Source organism: Vulpes lagopus, chromosome 3 (genome assembly GCF_018345385.1).
Source record: "Vulpes lagopus strain Blue_001 chromosome 3, ASM1834538v1, whole genome shotgun sequence".
NCBI classification, from domain to species: domain Eukaryota; kingdom Metazoa; phylum Chordata; class Mammalia; order Carnivora; family Canidae; genus Vulpes; species Vulpes lagopus.
The window spans coordinates 70500038-70522478 of NC_054826.1; the positions used below are offsets into that span (position 1 = coordinate 70500038).

Consider the following 22441-nt stretch of genomic DNA (forward strand, 5'->3'; position numbering starts at 1 on the left):
TTGAAAACAGTGAAATACATAGGAATTGGTGGGGTGAAGATAGAAATGCCATCATCTAAAATTTAATATTTTCTTCAGTAACATTTGTTTTCATTAGAACATTCATTGTTTGTTAAATACCATTTTTTATTTTACTTAGAAATTTCTGATTTTTACTATCCAGGAATCTTCTGATATTGGGATTCATGAAACTCTTATGTTTCCTATTCACATGTATCTTTGAATAATGTAATTACATTCATAGCTTAAAAACCAATTTATTTGATATATAGACACTATCTTTCTTTAAGATTCTTTAAAATAATCCAGCTAGATTTTTTAAAGCTTCATTGCACAATTTCCTTACTCCGATGCCCATCAGCAATTAGTGTTTTACTTATTTGGTATCTTGTTTTTGTGTCTTTATATCTAAATATTTGATTTCTTGAAGCTTGGGAACTGTTTTTCACCCCCCCCCCCATCTTCTGTTCTTCCTTGAGTGTATAAATTGGATACATACATAATAAATATTTGTGGAATGTCATTGTTGTCTTTAGCTCTCTGTAAACACATTATTAATAATAACCTTCAAAGAGAAGACAATGTGAAAAATATTTTAATTGTAGTGTTGGCTTAAATGCATTCAATTTGACGGAGACTCTATGAGCCCCATTGCTTGTGAAGTTAAGAACTATAAAGAGGGTTAAGATGGTTTCTGTTTTTAGGGTTTCACAATTAATTAATATATTGGCTTGCTGTAGTTAAGGAAAGTTAGTAAAACAAAGTGTCTCATTCCTCTGTTTCTCCCCTCCCTTCTGGAGCTATTGGGAACCATTAGTAATATCAAGAAATACTGCTAAGATTGTATGGCAAGTATGTTATCATTATCATATCCTCTAATGACAGCCAGTATTCACATTATGGACACAGCATTTCAGTGCTGTAGAGGTAGCAGGAGTAGCTAAGATCAAACATGTAATAGCTTATTTGCTTGCCAAACTTATAGGGATATAAATCATTGATTTTATTTTCCTCCTATATCACATTGTTTAGCTATACTTCACCATTTACTACGTAATTTTTAAAAAAAATTTATTTATTTATTTAAGAGAGAGAAATCACAAGTGGTAGGGAGGGACAGAGAGAGAGGGCGAAGCAGTCTCCCCACTGAGCAGGGAGCCTGACTGGTACTTGATCCCAGGATCCTGAGATCACAACCTAAGCCAAAGGCAGAAGCTTAACTGACTGAGCCACCCGGGCACCCCATTCTTATATAATTTAAATCCAGAACTCATCTAAGGCACTCTCGCAGGATTTGGGGAGCCCAAGGATGAGAAGGTATGGAAATCATAGTGTTTAATACTAGTATACTGATTTGCATATTTTGCTGGGGCCTTCATACACACATACACAGTCATGCTTACTTCACTTCCACTCTTCCATACATATGTACACACACTTTCTCTTATACATACTGTGTTCTTTCAATTTGTCTTACTTGCTATGGGTTGTTTATACTGAGAGTTAAAAGTCTTTCTCTGGGATTGTAATTCGTAATTTAAGATTATTTGCCTATTTCCTTCAAAGTTAGAATTTAACTTCTGTCATAAGCAGATACCTACAAGAAAAAAATTTGATAAATTATTATTCCGCTATCTTCCAAAATAAAAGCTGTCAGCAGATTGATTGCCAACTGTCATTCTACTAAGAGACTCCTTCTTTCATGAAAGTGAGGACTGTATCTAGGTGTGGATGTCTTGATTAGAGAATCAGGTGGTCTTGGCCATCTCATCTATATCTGCAAAGCTTATACAATATGATTCAATTAAATTTGCGGTGTAGGTATGACATCTTCGCTTTCCATGATGACATTTGAATAGAGTGATACGTATAAAAAATGGTGGCTTGGAATTTAACTAAAAACTTTACATTGCTTTAGCACATTCTCTCTGTCTTTAAGAAAATCAGTTCTCTTTCTGCCACTTGAGACGTCAGGTCACTGGTCATAAAATTACTTTGAAATTTTATGTCAATTTCAATGATAGTGAAGGCCAATTATAGTACTTTTTGACATATGCCCTTTACACACTGATCCTATTAATAAGGACTTATTGGACCTGCATACTTCATATTTATGCTTGACCCTCAGCAGACAACAAAGTATATCACCAGTTCAGGAAACAACACTTGATCTTGTCTTTAATTTATAGTTTAGACTTGCATTGTCTCTTTGTAGTTAAATCGATTTTATTTGATGCTATTTATTATATTATATTTACTTGACAGGTGGCACATACTTTTATCCTTTGGGTGATGATTCTGAGGTGAATAATAGCTTAATTCAGAGAGGGACCTTGAGGAAACTGTCTAGCTGGTTTTACCATTATAATTTACATTGTATATCAGTATGGTGTGTGTGTATTCATATACAGTTATATATTGTTCCAAAATAAAAGATGGGAAATGTGTTTGGTAAAATGAGGTTCTTAGAGCAGTATACATTGCAGACCTCAATTTAGGTTCTGGAACATACTTCAGGTAATTTATTAGGAGTAGCACTCTAACAACCAAAACTGTTTAAATTACTTGTGTGTGTGTGTGTGTGTGTGTGTGTGTGCATGTGTGTTTTCATCTCATTCCTTCTGCAATTATACAACCTGACACAACATATTCAAGCCTGATTCTTAGAACAACATTGACATATGTCCACTTAGACAAATGAATATTTTCATCTTTAATGACTCATTGGAGAGGAACAAGAAGTTTGAATGCAAATTTGCATAGAATTGGAAAATGTGGGTAAAATAAGAAAAGAAAAAACTTAGGACTATTTTATAATCCCCTTGATCAATAGAAGCATTACCTTGGACCTGCTGCAAACAAACTAACAAACACACAGATACATACATGCATACACACACCATGTATAGAATACCTTTAACATTCCAAACAAATGGAATTTTTATTTGTTGTTAAGGTCACTTTTGGGTGGTCTGAATTTGTCATTGGCAATGGGCTTTGATTCATTTAATATTTGCCATTATATTAAATAAATTATATAAATGAGATAAAAGCAGTGCCTGGTTCTCCCATTCAAATTATTATCCATATTTGTGAATCATCATTTTAATATAGCGGTATCTGAAGCAATAAACACTATTTTCTATCTAGTAACATTTACTCATATGTATCTGTATTTTCTGGAAAATCTACTTTTAAATGGTTTCAGATCCTCAGATTTTGCAGTGTCATGATTAATATGATCATCTTAATTAATATTAAAAGTTCAAATAAAGGTACAGAAATTTTATATTCTCTTCAAAATTAAATTTATTTGATTTTTTTGCTTATAAAAATGATTCATTCTCATTATAAAAACTCAAATTATAAATTTTTAAAAGTGTGAAAAAGGAAAGTTGAAGCTATCTTGAGTCTTACTTCTCAGAGGTAACCACAATTACCATTTTGGTGAACAGTATTTTAGATATCACACTTTAGTACATACACACACGCACACCTATTCATCATCTTTATAAATGAGATCATGTTATAAAATCTGTTTACCTTCTCAATGACATGTTTCTCAGTCAAAACATATAGAACTATTTCATCAATCATCTTTGTTTTTAATTAGATAACTATATAGTGAAAAAAATACTTGGAAGAAATTCATGCAATATAGAAACATGCAGCTAAAATGGAATGCTTCTCTTTATGGCAATAACAACTTTTTTCCCTTCATATAACTCATGTTAATTTGGGGGGGTTATCACTTAGACTTTATATTTTGCATTTATACATAATTATAATACATAATTTTATTTAAATAGGAATACCTTTTACATATATTCTATAATATTTTTACTTAAATTATAGATGTTTTATGTTAGAGATTTTTTTTTACTTTTTTTTTACAGAATCATAGTATTACATAATTTAATATATTCTCCATAGATCAATATTTAGATTCCTTTTCACTTTTACAAGTGAAGTTTCAATGAACCTTCCTGTGGCTATTTGTTTGTTCATATATACAAGTGTTTCTGAAGGAAAGATTACATTAAGTTGAATTGCTGCATTTTTGCAAATTTTAAATTTTTATACAGCTCTCTAGAAAATTGGCCATTTACCTTCCAATTACTTCCCTATACCTTCAGAAATACTGAAAATTATCAAAAATTTTAATTAGTGCTAATATGACAAGGGAAAAATGTAACTTTCTTGTTTTAGTTGTATTTCCTGCCTGATAGATCAAAAGGCATATTGGGAATCTTTTAATATACTTAATTATATTTCCTATGTGAAGCGTATGTTTGAATATTTTGTCCATTTTTTAATGCCCCCTTTTCCTTATTGATGTTTAAGAATTACTTATGCCTTAGGGATACTAATCTTATTTGGGTTATACTATACCAAATACTTTTTGTTCATCTTGACTTTAAGTTTTCACTATTTTGAAATCTAAAAAAATTTTATGCTGTGACATATGCCAGTCTTTGATGTACATTGAACTCCCCCATCCCTCCTCCAAGCAGTAGCCAATTGGGCCATCACCATTATTTTTTTCCCATCACTCTGAAAAGCATTAAACTTTAATGTGTTTTAATTATTCACTTACTATACTTTCCCGTATTCTTTTTTGTAAATCGTCTTTGCTCGTCTTTCACGTATTCTTCCCGATGTACATTAAAATTATGCTAAGTTACATTTAGATCTATTAAATTAATAGACAGGAAGAGTTGAAACTTTATTTTACAATATTGAGCATTTTCATTCAGGAATATGATATTTTTCCCCATTTATCCAGTTCTTTGGTGTCATTAAGTAAAATTTAATATATACACATATGCATATCACAATATGCACATATATATGTATATGATATAGTTGTACTATATCATAGTACTAGTAGTAGTTGTACTACTATGAAATAGTTGTACTATTTCTTAATAATTTTTATATACCATGAAATTTATAACCCTAGTTGCTACAATGTCAGACATTGGGCTACTAAAATTTTATTTTTTGCTAACTGATGTAAAGAAAAGTAATACATATTCATCCTGAATTAAAACATGTTGCTAAATACTGAGTGATAATGGCTTTTCAGAAAATTATCTTGCATTCTTTAAGTAGGCAATTTTGTCACCTTCCGTATAATATTTGCAGTTATCAGGTATTTCTCAGGTTCATTTGCATTGACTAGAACCTTGAGTAAAATATTTATAACCTTAGTGATAGTGGAAATGCTTATCTTAATCTTGACTTTTGATCAGGATATTTGCTGTAAATTTCTGGAATTTGTATCAAGAGTGATTCCTTCTAGACAAATCTCACTAAGGTTTTTTTGTTTCTTTGTTGGTTTAGCTTTCTTTTGCCTTAATTTAGCATAGGCATAAAACTATCATCAAATGCTTTTCTGAAATCCGTTGAAATATAGCAAAACAAGGTATCTTATAGATAGATTTCCCAGTTTATTCCTAGGGTTTATTCCTAGGGTAAACCACATTGTCTTGCTGTATAATTATTCTTTTATAATTCTTTTATAATTAGATTTAAGTTGCTAATATTTTAGCAATATTTAGTAATATTATTTAGTAATATTCTTTTATAATTCGTTTATAATTAGATTTAAGTTGCTAATATTTTATTTAGAAACTGCTTGATATGTTGGTAAATTGAACACCAATAAAAATTAATTAAAAAAAAAAAAAAAAGAAACTGCTTGATAGATAAGAAATACTGGTGTAGGGGAAACAGGCAAGATGGCGGCAGAGTAGGGTCTCCAGGTCACCTGTCCTCAACAAATTACCCAGAAAACCATCCAATCATCCTGAAAATCTACGAATTCGGCCTGAGATTTAAAGAGAGACCAGCTGGAACGCTCCAGTGAGAAGAGTTCGCGCTTCTATCAAGGTAGGAAGACGGGGAAAAAGAAATAAAGGAACAAAAGGCCTCCGAGGGGGAGGGGCCCCGCGAGGAGCCGGGCGGAGGCCGGGGCGAGTGTCCCCAGGACAGGAGAGCCCCGTCCCGGAGGAGCAGGAGCTGCACCAACCTTCCCGGGCGGAAAGGGGCTCCCCGGGGAATTGGAGCAGGATCCCCAGAAAGGCGGGGACGCCCTCGGGCTCCCTGGGACAGTAACAGAGGAACCGCGCCCCGGGAGATGCGCCGAGCTCCCTAAGGGCTGCAGCGCTCGGCGGGACCCGGAGCAGCTCGGAGGGGCTCGGGCGGCGGCTCCGCGGAGGGGGCTGCGGGGCTCCGGGAACAGCTCGGAGGGGCTCGGGCGGCGGCTCCGCGGAGGGGGCTGCGGGGCTCCGGGAACAGCTCGGAGTGACTCGGCCTGCGGCTCCGCGGAGGGGGCTGCGGGGCTCTGGGGCTCCGGGAACAGCTCAGAGGCGGCGGCTTGGGCAGAGGAAGAAGCTCCGCGCGGAGGGGGCGGCGCGGCTCCGGGAACAGCTCGGAGGGGCTCGGGCGGCGGCTCCGCGCAGGGGGCTGCGGCCGGGAGCGTGAATCCAACAGCGCAGGCCCCGGAGCACAGGGCGCCGGGACACAGCCCAGGATCCGGCCTCCCCCGGGACAGGCAGAGGCCGGGAGGGCCCAGGACAGCGAGGACGCTCCTGCCCGGAGCTGAGCAGATCAGCGGCCCCGCCCCGGAGCCCCCAGGCCCTGCAGACGGAGAGCCCCGGAGCTACTGCGGGGGCTGACTCCAGGGTCCCAGAGCTGCCCCCGCCACTGTGGCTTCCTCCCGGGGCCTCACGGGGTGAACAACCCCCACTGAGCCCTGCACCAGGCAGGGGCAGAGCAGCTCCCCCAAGTGCTAACACCTGAGAATCAGCACAGCAGGCCCCTCCCCCAGAAGACCAGCGACACGGACCAGTTCCAAGGGAAGTCAAGGGACTTAAAGTACACAGAATCGGAAGATACTCCCCCGTGTTTTTTTTTGTTTTGTTTTGTTTTGTTTTGTTTTGTGCTTTTTTTTTCTTTCTTTCTTCTTGATTTCTGATTGCTTCCCCCACCCCACCCCACCGTTTTTTTTTTCTTTTTTCTCTTTCTTTTTCTTTCTTTTTCTTCTCTTCCCCCCCTTTTTTTTCTTCTTTCTCTTTTTTCTTTTTCTCTTTTCTTTCCTTCTCTCTCTTTTTCTCCTTTTCCCAATACAACTTGTTTTTGGCCACTCTGCACTGAGCAAAATGACTAGAAGGAAAACCTCACCTCAAAAAAAAGAATCAGAAACAGCCCACTCTCCCACAGAGTTACAAAATATGGATTACAATTCAATGTCAGAAAGCCAATTCAGAAGCACTATTTTACAGCTACTGGTGGCTCTAGAAAAAACCATAAAGGACTCAAGAGACTTCATGACTGCAGAATTTAGATCCAATCAGGCAGAAATTAAAAATCAATTAAATGAGATGCAATCCAAGCTAGAAGTCCTAACGACGAGGGTTAACGAGGTGGAAGAACGAGTGAGTGACATAGAAGACAAGTTGATGGCAAAGAGGGAAACTGAGGAAAAAAGAGACAAGCAATTAAAAGATCATGAGGATAGATTAAGGGAAATAAATGACAGCCTGAGGAAGAAAAACCTACGTTTAATTGGGGTTCCTGAGGGCGCCGAAAGGGACAGAGGGCCAGAATATGTATTTGAACAAATCCTAGCTGAAAACTTTCCTAATCTGGGAAGGGAAACAGGCATTCAGATCCAGGAAATAGAGAGATCCCCCCCCTAAAATCAACAAAAACCGTTCGACACCTCGACATTTAATAGTGAAGCTTGCAAATTCCAAAGATAAGGAGAAGATCCTTAAAGCAGCAAGAGAAAAAAAGTCCCTGACTTTTATGGGGAGGAATATTAGGGTAACAGCAGACCTATCCACAGAGACCTGGCAGGCCAGAAAGGGCTGGCAGGATATATTCAGGGTCCTAAATGAAAAGAAAATGCAACCAAGAATACTTTATCCAGCAAGGCTCTCATTCAAAATGGAAGGAGAGATAAAGAGCTTCCAAGACAGGCAGGAACTGAAAGAATATGTGACCTCCAAACCAGCTCTGCAAGAAATTTTAAGGGGGACTCTTAAAATTCCCCTTTAAGAAGAAGTTCAGTGGAACAATCCACAAAAACAAGGACTGAATAGATATGATGACACTAAACTCATATCTATCAATAGTAACTCTGAACGTGAATGGGCTTAATGACCCCATAAAAAGGCGCAGGGTTTCAGACTGGATAAAAAAGCAGGACCCATCTATTTGCTGTCTACAAGAGACTCATTTTAGACAGAAGGACACCTACAACCTGAAAATAAAAGGTTGGAGAACCATTTACCATTCAAATGGTCCCCAAAAGAAAGCAGGGGTTGCCATCCTTATATCAGATAAATTAAAATTTACCCCAAAGACTATAGTGAGAGATGAAGAGGGACACTATCTCATACTCAAAGGATCTATCCAACAAGAGGACTTAACAATCCTCAATATATATGCCCCGAATGTGGGAGCTGCCAAATATTTAAACCAATTAATAACCAAACTCAAGAAATACCTTGATAATAATACACTTATACTTGGTGACTTCAATCTAGCTCTTTCTACCCTAAGCACAACATAGGATAGGTCTTCTAAGCACAACATCTCCAAAGAAACGAGAGCTTTAAATGATACACTGGACCAGATGGATTTCACAGATATCTACAGAACTTTACATCCAAACTCAACTGAATACACATTCTTCTCCAGTGCACATGGAACTTTCTCCAGAATAGACCACATACTGGGTCACAAATCGGGTCTGAACCGATACCAAAAGATCGGGATAGTCCCTTGTATATTCTCAGACCATAATGCCTTGATTTTAGAACTTAATCACAACAAGAAGTTTGGAAGGACCACAAACACGTGGAGGTTAAGGACCATCCTGCTAAAAGATGAAAAGGTCAACCAGGAAATTAAGGAAGAATTAAAAAGATTCATGGAAACTAATGAGAATGAAGATACAACCGTTCAAAATCTTTGGGATGCAGCAAAAGCAGTCCTGAGGGGGAAATACATCACAATACAAGCATCCATTCAAAAACTGGAAAGATCTCAAATTCAAAAGCTCACCTTACACATAAAGGAACTAGAGAAAAAGCAACAAATAGACCCCATCACCAGCAGAAGAAGAGAGTTAATTAAAATTCGAGCAGAACTCAATGATATCGAGACCAAAAGAACTGTGGAACAGATCAACAGAACCAGGAGTTGGTTCTTTGAAAGAATTAATAAGATAGATAAACCATTAGCCAACCTTATTAAAAAGAAGAGAGAGAAGACTCAAATTAATAAAATCATGAATGAGAAGGGAGAGATCACTACCAACACCAAGGAAATACAAACGATTTTAAAAACATATTATGAACAGCTGTACGCCAATAAATTAGGCAATCTAGAAGAAATGGACGCATTCCTGGAAAGCCACAAACTTCCAAAACTGGAGCAGGAAGAAATAGAAAACCTGAACAGGCCAATAACCAGGGAGGAAATTGAAGCAGTCATCAAAAACCTCCCAAGACACAAGAGTCCAGGGCCAGATGGCTTCCCAGGGGAATTCTATCAAACGTTTAAAGAAGAAATCATACCTATTCTACTAAAGCTGTTTGGAAAGATAGAAAGAGATGGAGTACTTCCAAATTCGTTCTATGAGGCCAGCATCACCTTAATTCCGAAACCAGACAAAGAACCCACCAAAAAGGAGAATTACAGACCAATATCCCTGATGAACATGGATGCAAAAATTCTCAACAAGATACTAGCCAATAGGATCCAACAACACATTAAGAAAATTATTCACCATGACCAAGTAGGATTTATCCCTGGGACACAAGGCTGGTTCAACACTCGTAAAACCATCAATGTGATTCATCATATCAGCAAGAGAAAAACCAAGAACCATATGATACTCTCATTAGATGCAGAGAAAGCATTTGACAAAATACAGCATCCATTCCTGATCAAAACCCTTCAGAGTGTTGGGATAGAGGGAACTTTCCTCGACATCTTAAAAGCCATTTACGAAAAGCCCACAGCAAATATCATTCTCAATGGGGAAGCCCTGGGAGCCTTTCCCCTAAGATCAGGAACAAGACAGGGATGTCCACTCTCACCACTGCTGTTCAACATAGTTCTGGAGGTCCTCGCCTCAGCAATCAGACAACAAAAAGACATTAAAGGCATTCAAATTGGCAAAGAAGAAGTCAAACTCTCCCTCTTCGCCGATGACATGATACTCTACATAGAAAACCCAAAAGACTCCACCCCAAGACTGCTAGAACTCATACAGAAATTTGGTAGCGTGGCAGGATACAAAATCAATGCCCAGAAATCAATGGCATTTCTATACACTAACAATGAGACTGAAGAAAGAGAAATTAAGGAGTCAATCCCATTTACAATTGCACCCAAAAGCATAAGATACCTAGGAATAAACCTAACCAAAGAGGTAAAAGATCTATACCCTAAAAACTATAGAACACTTCTGAAAGAAATTGAGGAAAAGACACAAAGAGATGGAAAAATATTCCATGTTCATGGATTGGCAGAATTAATATTGTAAAAATGTCAATGTTACCCAGGGCAATTTACACGTTTAATGCAATCCCTATCAAAATACCATAGACTTTCTTCAGAGAGTTAGAACAAATTATTTTAAGATTTGTGTGGAATCAGAAAAGACCCTGAATAGCCAGGGGAATTTTAAAAAAGAAAACCATAGCTGGGGGAATCACAATGCCAGATTTCAGGTTGTACTACAAAGCTGTGGTCATCAAGACAGTGTGGTACTGGCACAAAAACAGACACATAGATCAATGGAACAGAATAGAGAACCCAGAAGTGGACCCTGAAATGTACGGTCATCTAATATTCGATAAAGGAGGAAAGACTATCCATTGGAAGAAAGACAGTCTCTTCAATAAATGGTGCTGGGAAAATTGGACATCCACATGCAGAAGAATGAAACTGGACCACTCTCTTTCACCATACACAAAGATAAACTCAAAATGGATGAGAGATCTAAATGTGAGAGAAGATTCCATCAAAATCCTAGAGGAGAACACAGGCAACACCCTTTTTGAACTTGGCCACAGTAACTTCTTGCAAGATACATCCACAAAGGCAAAAGAAACAAAAGCAAAGATGAACTATTGGGACTTCATCAAGATAAGAAGCTTTTGCACAGCAAAGGATACAGTCAACAAAACTAAAAGAACAACCTACAGAATGGGAGAAGATATTTGCAAATGACATATCAGATAAAGGGCTAGTTTCCAAAATCTATAAAGAACTTATTAAACTCAACACCAAAGAAACAAACAATCCAATCATGAAATGGGCAAAAGACATGAAGAGAAATCTCACTGAGGAAGACATGGACATGGCCAACAGGCACATGAGAAAATGTTCTGCATCACTTGCCATCAGGGAAATACAAATCAAAACCACAATGAGATACCACCTCACACCAGTGAGAATGGGGAAAATTAACAAGGCAGGAAACAACAAATGTTGGAGAGGATGCAGAGAAAAGGGAACCCTCTTACACTGTTGGTGGGAATGTGAACTGGTGCAGCCACTCTGGAAAACTGTGTGGAGGTTCCTCAAAGAGTTAAAAATAGACCTGCCCTACGACCCACCAATTGCACTGTTGGGGATTTACCCCAAAGATTCAGATGAAATGAAACGTCGGGACACCTGCACCCCGATGTTTCTATCAGCAATGGCCACAATAGCCAAACTGTGGAAGGAGCCTCGGTGTCCATCGAAAGATGAATGGATAAAGAAGATGTGGTTTATGTATACAATGGAATATTACTCAGCAATTAGAAACGACAAATACCCACCATTTGCTTCGACGTGGATGGAACTGGAGGGTATTATGCTGAGTGAAATAAGTCAATCGGAGAGGGAGAAACAGTGTATGTTCTCATTCATTTGGGGAATATGAATAATGGTGAAAGGGAATATAAAGGAAGGGAGAAGAAATGTTGGGAAATATCAGGAAGGGAGACAGAACATAAAGACTCCTAACTCGGGGAAACGAACTAGGGGTGGTGGAAGGGGAGGAGGGCGGGTGTTGGAGGGGAATGGGTGACGGGCACTGAGGTGGACACTTGACGGGATGAGCACTGGGTGTTTTTCTGTATGTTGGTAAATTGAACACCAATAAAAATTAATTAAAAAAAAAAAAAAAGAAACTGCTTGATAGCTCTGCCCCCTGTCTAATTCCTACCTAATTTTGTTATCAGGTTACATAATCACTAACAGGCTTAGTCCTAGGCTTCTGAGAAAGGCTTGTCTGGAAACAAAACATGAGTTACATTATGTTCTGCAGGAGACACTAAAGCTCCTGGGTTTGTTGATGTCAGTCATCATACCTCTTTCCATTTGCCATACTTGCCAGCATTTGGCAACCAGCGTGGGCCATTTGAACAATTATTTTACTTGATTAAAAATAAATTAATTAAAAGCTAAGTTGTGACTCTTCAGTTGTTTCCAATTTGATATCTTAAGTGAAAGTAAAACTTAAAGAAACTGCCCCCCAAGCTTTGTTTAGTATGATGACCATACTAGAGGAAAAGTGTATTACTTTTCTTTGAAGTCCAACTGTCTAAAGCTTTGTGGAATATTGAAAATTAATTTCAAAGGGAGATTTTATTTCTCCTTGCTTGCTTGTCCTGAAGTTCTGCTGTTGTCACCTTCCTCTAAGGCCCATTTTTCATTCTCTCTTTGGGAATGATACGATCTTAAGCATACTAATTTGTGCATTCATGCATTTATTCAGTCACTGAAGATCTATTATTGTTTGACTATCATGTATCAGGCCCTAGGAACTGAAAGCCTGACTATGAGCAAACACAGGTAAGGACCCTGTTATTATACAGCAGATAAAATGGTTGCTAATCAAATTAATCCCTTCAGTGAATGTATAATCACAAACTGAGGTCAAGCTGTAAAAGAAAAACCTCACTTCCGTCAGGGGAAGGCTCCAGGGTGGGTGGGAAATGCAGCATTGGTGAAAAACTGTTTAAGGAATTGCTTTTGAGCAGGGATCTAATGGATAGCAGTTAAGCAAGCCTAAGGGATATAAGGGTGACAGTTAAGAGGGAGGAGGAATATATTCCAGGCTTTAAAAAACAGCATGTGCAAATATCCTGTGGCAGAAGGAAGTGTGGGTATCTGAAAGTAGGTTTAATATCTGAAACAAAGAAAAAAAGAACTACTGGTGATGAGGGTGGGGACTAGAAAAGATGATTGAGGAGATGTTTGAGAAGTGACATAAAGAAATGGATAGATGTGCAAATGGGTGAATGTGTATTGTCAAGGTAGTCTTTAGTTCTCTGCTTTGAGTTGGAAGACATATGAGACTACCTTACCACCTACAAAGCTGACCATGGAGGCTAGTTTGATCATCAACATTCCACTCCAACACTCTAAGAATGGACCTCCATATGGCTGAATCACTGGACAACTTCAAGGATTACTTACTCAGCCTCTCAGTATTTGATATTTGAGATCATGTTCTTGAAACTTTCTCTTCTCTCAGCCTCTATAACATCAGTAACCTTCTCCATCCCCAACCACTTTTCTAAAAGTCATAGCAAGATTATCTTCTTCTATCAGCCTAATAAATATTGGTGTCTCAGTTACCTTCCAAAGACTATTTGCTCCCCACACAATCGTATCCTATTACATTTGATAAGTTAGTGACTCTAAAATTCTGTTTCTGAAATTCTCTGTCTTGAAAATGTTTACACAGAAGTTGCATGACCATCTGCCAGGGAGGAAAATGAATGAAAATGAGACAGTGACCTTTATCCCCTACTGAGAGCTAGGCTACAGAGTGACATGATATTACAATTAACAATGTGAACTATATATAAGCAATTTATGTGTAGCAATGGAAATTCTTCAAACATCACAGTTTGCTTCATGTTCTGGAGAAATAATATCACAGGTAAATATCTGTGTGAGAACTCCACAGTGACAGACTGAATGATATATGATGAACAGCTGTCCAAATAGTGAGCTCACTCAAGCAATAATAGGATTTCCGTTGTCTAATATGACTGAGAGGACAACTAGTGCTGCTGAGATTTCAAATAAAGCTTGATATTAGAATGTTGAAATATAGCATGTTCTAGTATTCAGTACTTTTTTTTTTAGATTTTTTAAAAATTTATTTATTTGAGAAAAAGAGAGTACAAGGAGAGGGAGGGGCAGAGGGACAAGCAGACTCCCTGCTGGGTGTGGAGCCTGATGCTGGGCTCAATCCCAGGACCCTGGGATCATGACCTGAGGGAAAGTCAGATGCTGAATGGACTGAGCCATCCAGGTGCCCCTCTGGTATTCAGTACTTTTAAAATACAATCGCTTTAACAGGTCAGAACAGAGTAATGATGAAAAGCAGAGTTGAGCAGATAGTATGGTAGACTGAAAAGTCATTGAGAATACCTCAAATCCCGAAAGATTTTTTTTTTAATAACTGTCCTTGGCTCTATCATTAGTGAGTCATTTTTTGGGGGGTCAAGCATGGTCATCTCTCTGACCTTAATGGAAACTGAGGGACAGAACTAGCCTAACTGATAGGGTTCTACAAGGCCAGATTCCAAAGTAGAGTATTTCTCACCTAAGACCATAGATTAGGGAGTGAAAGGTACTGTGTTGTTTAAATTTTATTTATTTGAAAGAGAGAGGAAGAGAGTAAATGGGAGCAAAAGGGAGAAGGAATCTAAAGCAGGTTCTGCATTGAGTACAACCTCTAGCACAGGCTCAATCCCACAACCTCAAGATCATGACCTGAGCAGAAACCAAGAGTCGGACCTTTAACGGACTGAGCCACCTAGGTGTCCCGGGTCCCATGCTCTATGTCATGTGAAAGAGCAGAACCAAAGTTCAGCAAATAAAAAGTTTGACAGGAACATACAAAATTGATATCCAAAACTTTTTTTAGGGACCAAAAGAGAAGAACAAACATTAACAGGATGATCACAAATGTTAATTCTTTTAGGAATCATCTGACCAGGCTTTGTTGCTTACAATTTCTTTTTACTTTAACAATCCAGGTAGAGAGAGCAGTATATTTAGTCAAGTTTGAAAGGTCTAGAATGGACATACATCTTGGAGGGCAAGAAGGCTTGGTGAGAAGAAGAGAGGCTCATATGAAAGGCACTGTTGTAAAATATATAAATAAGTAAAATCACCCTTTAGCATGACATGTTGCTATTTAAAGATTTATCTCGGGCAGCCCGGGTGGCTTAGGGGTTTAGCACCGCCTTCAGCCCAGGGTGTGATCCTGGAGACCCGGGATCCAGTCTTGCGTCGGGCTCCCTGCATGGAGCCTGTTTGTGTGTGTGTGTGTGTGTGTGTGTGTGTGTGTGTGTCTGTCACCATGAATAAATAAATAAAATCTTAAAAAAATACTTGTTTTGCAGTTATTAGATACACTATCAGTAATGATTTTAATGATACAGTTTTTGTTTTTAAGATGTATTTGACAGAGAGAGAGCAAGCGAGAAAGAGTAAGAGAGCACAAGCAGGGGAAGGGGCAGAGGGAGAGAATCCCAAGCAGACTCCTCTTTGAGTATGGAGCCTGATGTGGGGCTTGAACCCAGGATCCTGAGATCATAAGCAAAGCCAAAACCAAGAGTTGAGTGCCCAACCAACTGAGCCACCCAAGTGTCCCAGTTTATTTTTTTTTATAAAAATGAAAGAATATCGTGTTCTGGCCTTTTTCTTTTAATAAATTTATGAATTTACCTGAGGGTTTTTGGTCCCTTTATTTAGGATAATTTAGACTGACGTTCATGGACTAGGCTAAGAATGTAGTACAATATCAGTAAAAAGTTATTTCAGTGAAGGAACTTCTTTCAATACTTTTAATTCAGGGTGGTATAAAAGAACACACACATCTCTCTAATAAATAGTCTCCCTGTCATTGGATGGTTTGAATATGTTTCTTCTCCCTGTTTGATTTTGTCTTCCTATCTATACAAGAGATGATTAGAGAATAAGATCAGAATGCACAAAATGCTGACCTATGAACTAAGCTAGGAGACTGTTGGTTTGGTCAAGACAGTGTTGCTGTTTGTTTGTTTTTCATCTTGTTTTAATGAGTTTTAATGCCTTTAGGGAGGGCATACACACGTTCACCTGGGGACCTACCAACCCACCCAACCACTGAGTTGTTATCAAGATTCTATGTTTGTATATCCTGCATGAGTCCTGAAAATGCTTCAGTTTGTAGCTCTCTGATTAGACATTTTGTCAAATGTCCTTAGGCTCTTAAAGTTTTAATTCTGTAAAACTTCCTAAGAGACTGTTCTTTCCCACCCTGCATTGGTAGAGAGACAAATGAACTGGAAGGAAATCTATGCATGGTCAAGCCTAGCTGGTAGCATCAAGCCATCTCCACACACTATCTTATTTAATCAAGCCACTCCAGTGACCTAGGTATTATCATACCCATTTTTCAGGTTACAAAATAAGCTTAGAGAAGCTAACATTTTGTCCATAGTAAATAAAATGTTCATTTGTTGTGGAAATCAGATTCAAGCCCAGATCTGTTTGTCTCTAAAACCTCCCTATGTCATAGAGACATGACTCCTCCCTTTCCTTTAGTGGGCAGAAGTTTTCAAAAGGATCTCTTGAATAATGAAGCTTTACACAGCCTTTGAAATGTTGTCAATGTTAGATATACAAAGGATGTCAGATGTCTAAATATCTCAAACACTTTTACAAAATATTTTATTTGCATGCTGCTTTCTTTGATTAATAGGGAGTTGCCTTTATACTGTGCTTGGAAATATAACTGGCTGCCACACAGAATTTAGGAATATTGTTAGAAGAAATTTAGCTCTCACTTACATACTGATATAGCTTTGGAAAATATGTCACAAGTCACATAAACTAGAAATGTAAAGAGATTTTATTTCTATCACTTAACTTTTTTTTTCATTTTGTCACAGAAACTAGCTATCTCATAAGTTCAAATTTGTTTGTATTAAAAAATCACTAAAATTCTACTTGCCTTAATCTGGAAATAGTACTTGATTATTTAGAAAATTTATCTGACATGAAACCATTCTGGTAAGGAGAATTTCAAGTGTGTCTAAATAAAAGAAGACAGAGTGTTAGGATGATCATTAATAGAGTAGAAAACTTTTAGCTGTGCTATATTTTCAATTGAGAGTTTTGTAAAACCTAAATCTGTTCACATAAATAGATTTTTTATAGGCAGGATATATCCACGTTATGTTAGTCACTGATTGGCTTACGATAAACATGGTGTCCAGCAAATGTCCAATACAAGAATATCTTTTTTTTTAAAGGGAAAAAAGAAAAAGATCATCCTTTAAAAAAATAAAGGAAATGAATATTTGGGGCATGATTTTGTGATTTTTAAATTTTGGCTTAACCAGCATTTATCTGATTTGACCAAAAGATTGAGCCAATAATTTCTAATTTTTAAAATTTTGCTTAAAAGAAACAGTGTTCAAATTTGCAGATGGAGATTTTCTTCAGTGCAGTGCAAATTATTAGAAGACATGTCAAAGTGATTAGATTGCTGAATCGTACTTTCTGTGAGTGGGACTCAGGGGTAGGAGGGGGTATGGAAACTACTGCCCTTTTCAAATAATTCACAGATGTGCTAATTGTATGTCAGATATGAAAGTTGAAGCATTGTGACCTTCAAGCCAACAAAAGCCCTTTTCAAGCAAGCCATTTTCATATACCTTAATAAAGTGAACAGTGCCCTTCCACAGTTAAATAATGTATTGCTTTTATTTCATTATATGTAAATACAATCAAGGAATTTGTTTCACTGTTCACATATTAAAAATAATGCTATGAAAAACAGACTATAAATCCACTTAAATTACTTTTGTGGTACTATACAATTGTGATCTAAGAATATATTTGTTGTTTGCTTCTATTGCACCTAATGTGTGGTTTCTCTGAAACTGAATGTATTTTGGATTTGAGTAGTAAAGCCTGCAATGTGTTGATGTATATAATAACCAAGACAGACATTAGGAAAGTTAACAAATGATAGAAAAGCTCTTCCCTTGAAATAATGAAGACAATGACAGCTTGTAGATCAGAGGAAACACTACTGCTCTATGCACTCACTCATCTGCTAGCAAGAACAACACTGAATAAGAGTGAGGGTAAAAGGAAGAGAAAGGAATCCCATGCTTTTCTCATGGGTCTTTCATGACATTAAGAAAGTATCTGTAGGAATGCCTGGGTGGCTCAGTGGTTGAGCGTCTGCCTTTGGCACAGGGCATGATTCTGGGTCTGGGAATCGAGTCCAACATGGGGCTCCCTGTGAGCAGCCTGCCTCTCTCTCTGCCTATGTCTTTGCCTCTCTCTCTCTCTCTCTCTCTCTCTCTCTCTCGAATAAGTAAGTAAATCTTTAAAAAAAAAGAAAGTATTTGTAAATATTGGGCTTAGGTAATGGACATTAAGGTGATTATTTAATCAAGCACCCATTTCGTTGGAAAACAATGCAAATTTCAAAAGGAATAACGTATAAAGGAATATAGGTGTTACTAATGCTTGAATCAAATTGACTGCTGGAATATCGAACAGTGCCCACGAAGTTATAGTAGAAAAGCAAGAACAGGAAGAAGAATTTAATTATCTTGTATTTGTCCAGCTTTGTAATATATTTGATGCTGAATAAAACATGAGTAATGATATAGTCATGCTTAATGCTACTTAAATATGTATAATAGACTGCTGGGGAATGAAAAAAATAATAAAAGAATCATAAACTTAAGAAAAAACATAATCATATGAGATTCCAAGAATCTAGTAGCATTCAATCCATAGATAAGCCTTTTCTTTTTCAATTCTGTAAGAATCCATAATAGCTATCATCTTATTATGGGTTACATGTTGATACAAAGAGACTGGATAGGGTTGACTGATTGACTTATCAGTCTTCCTTTTTGTTTTAAACAACTTTCTAGAGCCCTTTGTTGTTAATTATTTTAACAGATACTCTGAGTAGTTCCATAAAATATTGCAGTGACATTTATGAGAATGCTGTTATCACTGAGATTTTTCAATGACTATATACATTCTCTAACTTATTTAGGATAACAAATGTTTCTGCATTTCCTTACTAATTTGAAATAATTTCCATTATTTTGGCTTGTATTTAAGGTGGCAAATCTTGCTTGTTCCATGTCAACAAATGAAGATGGGATTAAAATTGTCAAAATTGCAGCCAATCACCTGGAAACCTTGTGTCCACAGGTATGATAACTAAGTTGTTGTCTTGTTAATTAAACTAACTATAAAAATTATATATAATACTTCAGACCTTTATATTTATGAAAATATACTAAGGTATTTGTTTTAAATACTGATGCTGACTTGTCCTAAGGTCATGGTTTATTCTTTACTAGGTACCTAGTTCCTTACTTATCACCTGGCTCTTATAATATTCCCTAAGGAATCATATCAGAATCTTGTGAGACAAAGGTATATTGTGAAATTAAACCAGGGCTTTGTCCAATGATTTTATTTTTAGTCATTATTTATTTTGAAATCTCAGAATATGAAAGGAATGACTTTTTCCCCCTCTTTTATTCAAAGACATGAATTTGAAAAAAAGACAAGAAATGTTTCCTTGTCTGCAATTCAGAAGTTTTTGCTTGTTTGTTATTTGAAAAGCAACATACTTTTAGGAATAATTTCTAGGCTAGTGTCTTGAACCATGAATCAGTATACAGCTAAGGGCAATTTTAAACACCTTGTCTTAGAACAATCAAGAGATGATATGGATAACTACTTCCTAAAAAGATCACAAATGTTGTAAGGATATGAAATATAACAATGACTAGAGACTCAAATCTCTGGATATCCACTGAGATTCTCATTTTTCTAAAAGTAGTATATGTGTTCAATTCTTGATTTACCTTGCTGATAATTTATCTCTAAGAATATTGAGGAAATAGTAAGGGAGATTCCTCCATTGGACTTAATGTTAATTAACAAGTAAAAACTGGCTGGAGAAGTATAGTCCAGAGGACCTGCAACTGAGATCTCACAATTGATGTCCGTTTTCTGTGAGATCTCACAAGGAACCAGAATACTACAGTGGGGTCCCTAAAGTGATTGAATCATTTATACTACCTTCTGCAGCCAAGGAGAGTTTGCATTTATCCACACTGTGGATTGCATTTGATGCTGTCACCTTTTAAATGTCTTTTGAATCTGAAGAGTTTTAAATATATCTCACTTGTTTTAATTTATTATTTTCTGATTACTAAAAGGAACGTTTTGTTTCAAATGCTTGTTAACCATTTGGCTTTCTAATTCTGTGTATTGCCTAAATCCTTTGCTATTTTTAGTTGGGTTGTCTTTTTTATTATTACATTGCTTGAGGTTGTTAAAAATATCTTTTGTTGACTATAGCTTTTCTTTTAACCTTTGAAATAGTATTTGATCACTGAAGATTTTTGAAACTTTAATGATCCATCTTTCAGTTACTTCCACAGATATTTATTGAGCATCTACTGTGTATAATGGTTTGTTGACTTTTTTTGCCTTAAGAAATTTTCCCAACAAAGATGTTAAATAGTTTTCATATTTTCTTTAAAAAAGGATGAAGTATCATTAATTAACATATGGATATTTACTTCATCTAAAATTTATTTTTATGTCTAACCTGAGGCAGAGATTTTTTTTTTTTACAGTGGTAACTACTGGGCCAATCATGTGATGGTGATAGTTGATCATTTTCCCTATTAATGTAAAATGCTATCATTGTTTCACACACATGTACACACTTTTTAAAACATTTCTATTATTTTATATATACATATATATACATATATATACATATATATACACGTATATGTATATGCTGTACCTATTTGTAATACATGCATACATATACATGTTTTATATAGTGCCTTATATATGTATGCTGCATATCTATCAAATGTATATTTTATTTACTACTATTCTTTTTTATTTCCTACTATTCTATATGTAAATATATATTGATAGGTAAATTGAAATACATTTCAAAATATACAAGTTTCTGGGTTCTCTGTTCTGTTCCACTGGTTTATGTCTTTATTCCTGCAACCATATTGCAATGTCTTAATTATGGCTTTACACTAAATATGGTATCTCCAGGCAAATTGACTCACCTTGTTTTTTGTTGTTATTGGTGGTGATTTTTTGTTTGTTTATTGCTTTTATTTTTTGCTTGTTCATATAACTTTCAAGATAAACTTGTCAAGTTCCATGAAAGTACATTAGAATTTTTATTGAAATTGTTAAAATGTCTTGAATTATTTTGGGAATAATGGCTCTTTGAATCTTTCCATTAATAAATGTTTTATTAGTAAATGTTATTTTAAATGTTTTATGTATCTCCGTAGTCAAACTTTAAAAAAAATGTAATTCTGGGGCTCTTTAGTTTTTTTTATTATTTATTACAATAAATCCATGACTACCTGCTGATGACTTCCAAACCTTTCTCTCCAGGCCAGATCTCTCCCCTAAAGACCACACTCAGATATAGTATAGTCTTGACATTTGCACTTTGACATCTAGAAGACATCTAATCTTAAGCCAACATGGAACTTCTGATTGTTGCATTCCCATCTCATTCTGCTACTGAATGAGAGCAGTAGCAGAATGAGATGAAATGAGACTGAAGAGTCTTACTGATTTAATCTAATGCATGGCTATTTGCCTGGTTGCTATGGGAAAAAACCTGGAAATTTTCCTTTCTTCATTCAGTAAATATTTATTGACCATATACTATGTGGTATCTGGAGGGTAAATAGTAAAGAAAACAAACAGATGAAAATCCTTGTTCTTGTGAAGTTTTTATCCTAATGATATCTTTAAAAAAAGATTTTATTTATTTATTCATGAGAGACACAAAGAGAGAGGCAGAGATAGAGGCAGAGGGAGAAGCAGACTCCCTGCGGGGAGCCTGATGAGGGACTGGATCCCAGGACTGGGGGATCAGGCCCTGAGCATTACGCAGATGCTCAACTACTAAGCCACCCAGGCATCCCTATTCTAATGATATCTAATGGCTGTTTTTCCTATTGAATTCATTAACTAGTCCCATCAATTTCACCAAAAATATTTATCTTGAATCTTGAATCTATATACTTTTCTCCAGCTTATCTGTCCACGTCTTAGCTTATACCATCATTTCTATCTTGGACCACAGAAACATCATTTTATATGATTTCCATGCCTATACTTCTCTTTAACCTACTTTCTATCTAAAGGCTAAAGTAAATTTTGAAGATATTTACAATGGCGATTGCTTTTCTTAGCTTTTATAGTAAAATTCATTTTTTATGCCTTATTCAGACTTATATAATATAATAAACTTCCTATTGCCTAACTTCCAGCCCCACTCTGTATTATTTCCCTTTTCACT

General features: G+C 36.6%; 1 protein-coding gene across 8 annotated transcripts in view; it reads left to right on the forward strand.

The window, feature by feature from the left end:
• The window catches only part of CTNNA3 (catenin alpha 3), a 1730823-nt gene that overhangs the window by 1062208 nt on the left and 646174 nt on the right, over positions 1–22441 (forward strand). For all 8 annotated transcript variants that reach the window (XM_041748054.1, XM_041748055.1, XM_041748056.1 and 5 more), the window contains one exon: positions 19183–19275. In XM_041748054.1, coding sequence (XP_041603988.1) covers positions 19183–19275 — 93 coding nt within the window. The remainder of the gene's footprint in view (positions 1–19182; positions 19276–22441) is intronic.